The 10871-nt window shown below is 29.4% G+C and overlaps 1 protein-coding gene across 1 annotated transcript in view; it reads right to left on the bottom strand.

Moving 5' to 3' along the window:
* Positions 1-4186: 4186 nt before the first annotated feature.
* LOC140040274 (protein O-mannosyl-transferase TMTC3-like) overlaps positions 4187-10871 on the bottom strand; it is an 88405-nt gene continuing 81720 nt past the window's right edge. Inside the window, exons 14-17 of the mRNA XM_072086074.1 lie at positions 8036-8156; positions 6641-6742; positions 5413-5496; positions 4187-4985 (exon numbers count right to left, since the gene is read on the bottom strand). Coding sequence (XP_071942175.1) covers positions 4722-4985; positions 5413-5496; positions 6641-6742; positions 8036-8156 — 571 coding nt within the window. The 3' untranslated portion in view covers positions 4187-4721. The remainder of the gene's footprint in view (positions 4986-5412; positions 5497-6640; positions 6743-8035; positions 8157-10871) is intronic.

Genomic DNA, 10871 nt, shown 5'->3' with positions numbered 1-10871 from the left:
ACCTATTTTCTTTTCAAATTCACTCGTTTGATTTTCGCGTTGCTGTTCTATTGTTAGTCAACTGAAGCTATTGTTAATTGAAAGGCTTGTTACATAACCATTACACCAAACTCGCATACACATGCTTGTAGTGAAATTAGCCTAAATCACAAACAGCATTAAGACACACACACAAATATATATATTTTTTTTTTACCGGAGAAATCTTATGTAGGAGAATTTTACAGTAGGCGGAGGTATGCACTCTCGGAGTGGCTTTCTAGTTATTAATATGTATTGTTTAGCTGAAAGAAATAAAATAAAAACATACCTAGTTGTTAAAAAAACTGTGTAAACCTACAAAGGATTTATTACGTAATGTTGAATAGTTTATTTTTTAATAAAAAAAAAAAAAAATTTAGAATCACAATTAAGATACCGATGTTTTATATACCAATTTACTATGGGGAATGCTGATTCAACGAAGCCAGGTGGTACATAGAGCTCTCAGTGTCACGGTTTCTTGGTTCTATGGATGAAACATTCATTATAACTTTTCTTGGTTGTGTGGTTGATGCTCGAATCATTTGATGATAAATTCTTTATAACTTACATAACACAATGTACATTAAATTTACACCACATAAGGTAAAGTTTTCCTATAAAATAGGTCAAAATTTATTATACTTGATTTCATCGCAAACGTATGCAAAAAATCACAAAAAATATTTCCTTTTCATTTATGTACAATAATTAATATTCAACAGCGAAAATAACATTTATTTTTAATAAATCATATACAATTTGTAAGAAATAAAAATAAAGTACATATTTCATTCATTTCATTGACAATAAAGGGCTGTGCGGCCGATAAATAGAACATTTTTGTCTAATAATGTGTTTAAATATAATAACGAACATACTATAATTTGTCAACATTGTAGTAGTATCGCTAGTGAAATGATAAAGAAATGCACGCGGGCATTCAAACGTTGATGAAAAGATACAGATCCGGTACGCAGGCGTTCAAACGTTGATGAAAAGGTACAGCGTTTATACGCGCGCGTTCAAACGTTGATGAAAGGGTACAGCGTTTATACGCGCGCGTTTAAACGTTGATGAAATTGTACAGCGTTTGTACGCAGGCGTTCAAACGTTGATGAAATTGTACAGCGTGTGTACGCACGCGTTCAAATGCCAGTACTAGACTGTACAACGTATTTTTGTGTAAAACAACTGTTTAGTGCATTCGAATACAACAATGGTGAACGAGTATACTTTTTACTGCCAGAGCATTACCAGGCTTACCAAAAGATATTTGGACATTACGCAAACAATAACGAACGAAAGCCCACGAAAACACGAATATTATTGTCAAGGTTTTCGATTTGTAAAAGTTGGTCTTTATGTCGACATATTACATTGTACCAGAAAAATTGTTACGCTGGTGTATGTAAAAAAATGTAAGTTGGTCCCAACTACCAATCTACAATAGGGATATACAACTTAGTTCACTGCTTCAGTTTTTAAGCAATCCTGTTTTTAAGCAATCCTGTTGATATATAGCTTAAATATAAATGAAGAACTGATTTACTGCAGCAAAATAAACTTGTATAAACTAAAAATTCAGAAATAAATTTAAGTATTTGGATAATTGCGTAAAAAAGACATTTTGGTCAAATTTTACATTATGGTAACACAGTAATGTCACATGAATACACATAAAAAAAAATGTGTGCAATACAATAACACTGAATTAACATAACAAACAATAGATGAAAATATGCTTAAAGAATATACTATAAAAATGAAGAAACAGCATGAAAAATTAATATTATCATTATTAAAGCATAGGCATATTTATTTATAAAAATATGATTTATATAATTTGTTTTTCAATAGATAATTTATAAAGATCAACTTAAGTTAGTTTAGTAAAGATAAAAGATACAAATGAATTTAGTAATAAAAAAACAATGAACTTAATTCTTCAAAATAGTAGGGTAGAACCCCTCCTTTGGACCAATCCCTATTTAGGAGATACCCCTATTAAAGGGACACTTTTTTGGGTCGTAAAGGTGTCCAATAATAAGGTTCTACTGTATTGATTGATACTGTATTATTACATATTTCTTAGATTTCTGTCCCCTTCTTCTATACTTAATGAACTTCAATTTCGTTGAGTTGTTATATAGAATCATGGAGAAGAATTATTTCTCCATGATAGGATCAAGTTAGTTAAAATAGTTTTAACATCAACTTTGCTTAAAAACACAAGTTACATTAGTGAGCTTGTATAAAGAACAATGATTATTATTTTTGGTGCTCAATTGAAAATGAAATAAATGCTGTTTGAATTAGTACTGTAATCACATTATGATTATGATAATGACGATGACAAGTGCGGATGTGATATTGACAATGTCTACAGGGGCAATGTAGATAAAATGAAGATAAAGATGATTATAATGGAACTATGGTAGACAATGTTAAAGAAGATAATGATGATGGTGATATTAAAATTGTTAGAATAAATTATTGATTGTTTTATTACTTTATATTTAAAATCACCACACCAACAAGGAAAGATGTATTTATAAAACTTCGCAACTATAAACTGGCAAAAGAATAAAACATAATTTGATTGGATTGAAACTGGATAAAAAAATGTTTAACATTATTGATATGGAAAAAATTAAGTGAAATGAAAAGATAAGTTTCATTAGGAAAGATCTTTAAAGTTGGGTAGAAGATCCAACTTAATTTAAAATCATCTATATGAGTATAAGAATTATAAATGCTGATGTTATACATCATTTTTGTATTAAAACAAATATTTGTGATTTTCTTATAATTTGGAGGTGCATCTGTGATCTTTCTATAATTATTTGTACATGCAATCATAACAAGTGGGTTTCTTTAGTAAAACCTGTCCCCTCCCAAATCAACTTCCCCACACACAATCAGTTCCCTTCCCTTTGCGTACTTCACTCTACAATAAATTCACATTTTTAACATATAGTCAATACACATACGCATCATTACAATGACAGCAACAAACTGCTGCTTTTTGGTGGGATTCGAATTTGCGTCACATATACAAAGTTATAAATCACAATAAGAGAATTTTTTTTGGTGAAACTCATATCAATGCTAAACTAGGGTTATATAAATTCACTTTGGTTTCGTTAATTTCCCCATAATATACCTAAAATATCCTTTCTTATTTTTACAGAACATTGTACATAAAAGAATTATATATATATATATATATATACACCCAAATACGTATATACATATTATATTTCATTAGTATTCCTTAAACGTTTCTATATTAGATAATAAAAAAAAAACACTAAACAATTTCAAATATCAATTATTAAATGATTTAGAGCGCATACTATAAATCTATAAAATAATTGTTTCTTTTGTAAATGATAATATAAACATAAGATATATTACTTACAAAACCAGGCCATCACAGTTTTAACGGAAACAACACTCATTTGTGCAATTAATTGAGAAATTATTCAAGTATTTATCAAAGAAATGTTCCAAAAAGCAACTACATACTTATTCCAGTAACAAAAGTTACTGAGTAAATAAGAGTTTTCCTTGTCGTTACTTTAGAATTTCTTATTATATTTAAATGCTGAACAATTTATTATACAGTAGAATTCCTCATTTAAGACACTCCTATTAAGAGGATACTTTACAGTGAAACGAATGAGGAAATGTATATGTTTTAACACCAACGGCCAACTGCTATTTGTGGGACAAGGTCTTCAAGATGTCCCCTTAATAGAGGTTCTACTGTAGAGTCACTAACCATGCACAGTCCAGATGTATAAATGGTACTTCCTTTCAGTTGTGGCCAGCATAGTTTAGTTATGTGGTATATCTTGTGTTTATATTATGTTTATATATGAGATTGTTTCTAAATCTTTAAGTAGTCTGTACCTGAATTCAATGAAAGAAAATAAATAAATGCAATTAATCTATAACACGATGGGATAACTTTATAAGTTGTGAATCTAATTCACAATAATATTTAACATAATAAAGAACAATTTAAAGTGCTGTTATAGTGTGTAAACTTTATAAATTGACTTATAAGAATTAACCATTATAGTCTTTTTAAAACTAATTTATAAACTAAATGTAATCTTTAAACAAACAAAACTTGGTCATGTTATTGGAATAAATTTTCTTTAAAAAAACTTCAGAAATATCATGTTGAATTTGATTTGTTGAAAATTAAATGAGAGTTAACTTTATTTTTTAATGAAATAATATCCAATTCATAAAATAGAAGATGTTTAGACTAGTTTTATATTTATCTTTAGGCTTTATACTACTACATTTTTTCATTGCTGAGAATTTTGTATTTTTAATCTAATATATGAAGATATAAAACTTTTGTCATGTCCAATTTCAATAAAATTGCACATCCAAAATGACCAATATTTCAAAACAAACATCATTTGAAATCCTTGAAAGAACAATTATGCAGACACAGATAACTTTCAACAAATTAAAAAAATATATCTGTAATTGCACCCTTAAACATTTTCAATAAATTCACCCCACCCCTTCCATAACCCATCTCAAGGATGCACCCTTTTTTAGAAAGTCTACACTGGTAGTATTATAGAATAACTTGACGGCAATGCTGTTGGTAATAAAATGGCGCCTGCAAGAGAGTAGTCCAACCTCTCTATATATATACACCGCTTCTTTTCCTACTTAGCACCAAATCTCTTTGAGTTGTTGTGTTTATCCTCATTTATTTGTTTATTTTTAAGTTTCAATTGTTCCTGTTTTTCAATCCTGCTCCGGACAATTTCCAAGTGCTTTCTGATATATCTCTCTCCTGGTGCCATTTGAACCACCTTCTCGAGACAATGCTTAGCTGTAACAAGATCACCCTCCTCCACGTAGATGACACACAGGTTATGCTGGCCTTGGATATTTGTTGGATCAATCTCTACTGTTTTCTGAAAACACTGTAAAATAATTTAATTAACAATTAAACACAGAAACATACTTTAAAATAATTTTATAATCCAGTCAACATGCCTCAGTTTGTCCTCAAGTTTCTATGATTACACTGGGTCTTCATGATTGTTCTAGACTTTTCAGAAGTGTTTTGTGGCTGTATATAATAATGCTTCCCTTAGCCTTAGTATGATGGTGTATTCACACTTAGACTATACCCTTTAAATTTACTTTGACAACTCCAGAGTTGCATTGATGTTTCCATTCAAGACTGTCATTATAATTGTTTTCCATTTCTTTATTTATTATGCCTTCTGCAGTGCAGGGCCCAGAATGGGACCAGGATTAGCATAGACCAGGCAATGATTCCTAGTCTTTTTCAAACAGGACTTTACCATTTGGAGGATGACGCAATGCAAAGTATTGAGTAATTACCAATTTAGCTTCTGAAACTTGCTTCAGTGTGTTGATGTAAATGTCTCCTAACAAAATCCAGCTTTTTGTATGTCTTGGGTACGCCTGTAAAAACATCAATGCATAAGTCTAAATTCATTCCGATTTAGAAATTGTCCATTGATATAAACTTAAAAACTCAAACTTAAACCACATTTGAAACCTGCCATGGGGGTAGATATTTTAATCAGTAGTTTATACTATAATTTTAAACCATTCTGTAACAAAATATCTTTACACTGCCCTCTATAGTTTTCTAACCCACGTTGCAATTACTCGCTATAAATTAGTCTAAAAATATTTCTAAATTGTATTCTGTGTATACATGATTCATTAAACTTTAAACAAAGAATAATGTTGAAAAGGTCAAGAATAAGTCAAATTATTAACACTAGGTCATAAAAGTAATAAAAAAAACAGTAACAATAACTGGTAAAACATCTTCAAATTTTATTGGCTATTTTACAACTGTATTTGAAATTTTAAATACTGCTAAATACATCTATGCATTGTGTTTGTTTTAATACAACTTACAGTGCACTTACCCCTATTAGTATTATTAGCATGTATTATGAAGGGTTGTTAATAATAAAATGTTATGGATCCAGTTTTTCATAATTAACCCCTATAGAATACTGTAAATGCATACGGCTAATAATTATACCATGGCCACAAACATATTTAAATTTATAGTATAATCCCATAGGCTTGGCTACAAAGTTGTGTATAAATCAGTGGGTGGGAATTTACTTAAACTGCATTAACAAAGGTCTGGTATCTGAAATACAGTAACAATTAGGATAGGACTATATTCTAGCATAGAATTTAAGATATATTGTCCCTCCCCCCCCCCCCCCCTGAAAAAATTGTTTAACATGTTTTTGTTGAATATATTTTAATGTTACATACTAGTTATTCACTTTGACCAAAAATTGAATCAAAAACAAAATTATTTACCTGAAAAACTGTAATTCAAAGCAAAAAATAGGCAAAAGTCAATGGGTTTTTGGTTGAATTTAACACATTTTTTTTTTTTTTTTTTTTTTATTAAAACTGCGAAATGGTCTATTCAAAGGCCTTTGGGGGGACAATATATCTTTAAGTAAATGAAATATAATATATTAATTAGTATTAATTAATATAATAATTATTTGTGTTTTTTAATTGATGCCAATATTTAATGTGGATGAGTATAATTGTTTATATTTACATTTAGTAATGTTTGCAAATAAGGAACTGCTTCTCTGCTTCTGTTATTGTTTGAATAAAGTAAAGCGATGTTAAACAAGGCACCTCGGAACAATGGCTCAATCTATAAGAAAATACAATTAGTTTTTGTTTTAAATATGTAAAAAATATACTAAATCCCAACTACCTGTACTAAAACAAGGTGTATGTTTTTATACTATAATAAAAGATGAAAATAACCACAATATTACAATGTTGCTATATAAGTTTTAATAATTATGTGTAGGAAAGATATAAAAAATTATAATAATACTGCACTTTTAGACCTTATCACAGGTGATAAACTTTTAATGGATCCTAATATATAACCTTAGCGAAGCCTAACAATGCATTTGATAAATAAACACCCAGGGGACAGATTGCAATCATTCCCCTGGGTTATCGTTGTCACATCAACCACAATCACCGCACGCAAGATAATTGTCTATTATATATATGGGCAATGGTTTGGCCATCTAGGCACCATGAATGTTAAATCCACAGAAACGATGATGGGAACGAAGCCTTTGGCGACTTATGAAGCGCCATCACTGATTACAACAATGTAATTACGGCTAAATGTGCATAAACTTTGGCGTTAGTGCAGTAATTTAGCCTAATTAAACGCACAGTTTTGACATAGTCAAGGTTACGCAGACAACCTAACCACCTTGACATTGTATTGTTGAACTCAATGATGACATTTTTCTAAAGCAAAATTTACATACTGTAAAAAAAGATATTAAAGTATGTATACTATATACTGTAGTATATAACGGATAAGGTACAAAATGTATTGTATTCTTGAACTTAATGTTATAAATCAAAATTTACATATAAAGAGAGAGTAAAGTATGTATACTATATACTGTAGTATATAACTGATAAGGTACAAAAAATGTAAATCTTCAAAACAAAAGGTAAATATCATACAAAATGGTTGATTTAAGCATTAATGTAAATTTATTTTATTTCAGATACAAATGCTGTATAATTGTCAACATGGCACATATAATTATGTAAATGTATCATAATTCAAATAGTAACATTTGACAAATTACAAAAGTGTTAAACACAAAAATTGAACACACTTGAGAAATATGACGTATAACTCAAAAGTAGGTTAATTATCTTGATGGCCACATATTCAAATTCTTACACAAGTGTAAAATGATGTTTGCAAACCTCTTTGTTGCAATGACTCTAAATCTGTCTGTAAATATGATGTTTTTTGATCGATTTAGCAAAACAAAAAACAAAAAATATCTCATTATGAGAATGTGTTTGTACCTTTTGGCTATCATCATCTAGGAGGATGATTTTTGTTTGTTTGCTATTAGCATTCTAAAGATGTGTTTAATATCATGAATGGAAATACCTCTAATGCTTTTTTAAAGAGCATTTCTGCTTGGTCAGTTTCGCCGCTGTCCATAGCGAGAGCTGCAAGATTGAAGAAAGCTTTGGCATTGTGTGGATCTTGTGCAAGAACTTTCTTCAACCTAGAAAAGAAAGAGAAAAAAAAACTCCATTATAGTGTGTATCAGGAAAGCCAAATTTATAAAGGTACTCACAATAGCTATTTTGTAATGGTACTTTAGCTTGGTGGGAATGTCAATTCCTAGGCCCTGGGTTCAATTTTACAATATACAATGCACTTTTACCATATATGTCTATCTGTTTGTATTTGGCAGAAATTTGAATCAATAATAATAATAAATAAATATAATTAAAAAAAGTGCTTGCTATGCTAAAATAAATAAAACTGTTTCTGATTGCGAGAGAAATTGATTTTTGCGAACCACCGGAGGCATATGGTAGACAAACGAAAAAGTCCAGTAATACATGACGGTGTTTAATCCAAGCTAATGTTCATTTTCTTTTACAACAAAACAACTCCCGTAGCCTCTTAAACTAATTTGGCTATATATTACCATTGATGATACCATACTATGAGTTCTGTCTCGACGACACTCATTATACAGTGTTACGATAAAGCCTTTTAATGGCCTTCTTGCTCTAAATGTATGAATTATATATTTATTTAAAGCCATAACCGATTGCAAATTCATAGCATTTGTAATTACTGTACACTATAACTTATAGATCCCACACACCTCAAGTGATGAATACTACAATCATTATGCTCATTATAAATTGATAAAGAATGACTTTTTTTTTAAATTACATATCTTCGATGTAATATGTAATATGAAAAAATTACATTTATAACATGAGTTTTAATTATGAAATTTCAAACATTCCAATACACTTTTTTTTCAGTTTTAAGACTGAAATATTAAACATGTTTTCTAGTGCAAACTTAAATCTATACAGTATTGTATTTAGTAAATTTCCAATACGAACCAAGTCTGCAAAACGTTGAGATGATTATTTGCATACAAACACTAATATAACATTTGGAAGATAATAATTACATTATATATAAGTTTTTACTAAATTTAATAAAAGATATTCTTCAAAGAAACACTAATTGACAATTACGTTTGATAACGAGTCAGCACTTTCTAGATATTTATTTTTCCTGCATCATTGATTTCCTAAATTGGAAAGCAAGACATGAATTCATAACAGAAAATAGTTAAATATATCACATACTTTATAATGGAAAATCAACAATTGAAATAATGTGTTGATATAAAGTTTTCAGTACACCACGTGTGTAGTTCTAAAAAGAACTGTTGAGTTTCTCCTAATTGATTGGAATATAGATGTTTTATTTGTTTAGTTTAAAAAGTACAATTTTAAATATTTTTAGGAACAGGTTACTTAAAAAAATGATTGGATTATCAATGTATGCATACATTTTCATATTAAAACTAACAAAGCAACATTAGTGACAAAAATAAACCCCTTTTTACATCATCTAGCAAAACTGTAGAATTTTGCATGATTGTGCTTGGTGTTTGTAAACTCTGTGAGAAAGGGTTTTATAAAGTAATTCATTAACAATAAGAAAATTAAATTAAACTGATCAAAGAGCCAAAAGATGGCTAGGGGAGGTGCTATAACGTGACATACTAGCCAAGTGCATTGTTGTAGGGGATGATGCAAAACCATAACTTTGCAGTTCTAAACTGCTTTTATGTATACAAATTTTGTTAACCATGATTTGGGATTTAGTTGGAAATCATATAACATTGATAGCCTTGCTTCATCCTACTATTTATCACAACAAGCAATAGTTTGTATAATTAACACGCTGATCAAACAAACTTCTTTTGTCTAATAATACTTTTGTAGAATCTATAATAACTACATAAAAGCTATAAAATTATACTTCTAGGCATAATTTGAAAAAATCTGTTACACTACTTAAATATAAAACGGTAGGTTGCTGAATGTATACTTATAATCTTTATATATCTTTCAGAAAAGCATTAAAAGCATTCTGGTTCAACCACTTTCTGCTGTATGTAATGCGCATGTTCTTGCAAAGTTAAAAATAAGTACAATATGTCGGAGAAAAGGGTAACATATCCCTCAAGAAGATTTTCATAAAAGATAAAATTCAAACATGGAAGGGCAACAAATATTTACTTCAATGGGTACCCAACATCATTAAATGACTTATATAAATTACTATACCACTCTTTTTTAACATTACAGTTAATATGTTACATCAGCATTTGTGGTCTACTTTTTAGCTTAGGTAAGTTCTCGTGGGAAGACCTGCTTCGGTTTTTATATTTCACACAGGTGTATTTAGTCATGTGTATACCGTTCGTTTCACTAAATGTCATACATATTTCAGTTTACAACATATACTATGTTTAAAAGCAATATAATTTGTGATCATAAACTTTACATTCACTGAAGATCGATTTCTAAATGTAGTATGCCCTCTATAATGTTCTTCTTTTATATACAGCTTTCTATAAGATTCTATAATATATTGTCTATACATATTTCATAGTCTGCTTTCTATATTTCTTACAATCAATGCTCCTGCTCCCTCTAAAAATCTCATTGTGTGGTTTAAATGCTAACTAAATATTTATAAACCTAATTTTGATTCTCATTTCATGCCAATTACATTACTTTCTATGGAATTTGGATTTTTTAAACTCAAGGGAGCTAATTCACTGGACCTACATCAAATCTGTATCTGAAACAGGTGTGTATGCACTAGTGTGTAAACATGTACATAAGATGTCCGTACATGGTGGATTGCTTCATTAGCAGATTTTAAGTGC

This window comes from Antedon mediterranea, chromosome 2 (assembly GCF_964355755.1).
Source record: "Antedon mediterranea chromosome 2, ecAntMedi1.1, whole genome shotgun sequence".
Lineage (NCBI taxonomy): Eukaryota > Metazoa > Echinodermata > Crinoidea > Comatulida > Antedonidae > Antedon > Antedon mediterranea.
The sequence above is the reverse complement of the archived record's forward strand: the minus strand, read 5'-3'. Positions and strand labels throughout refer to the sequence as shown.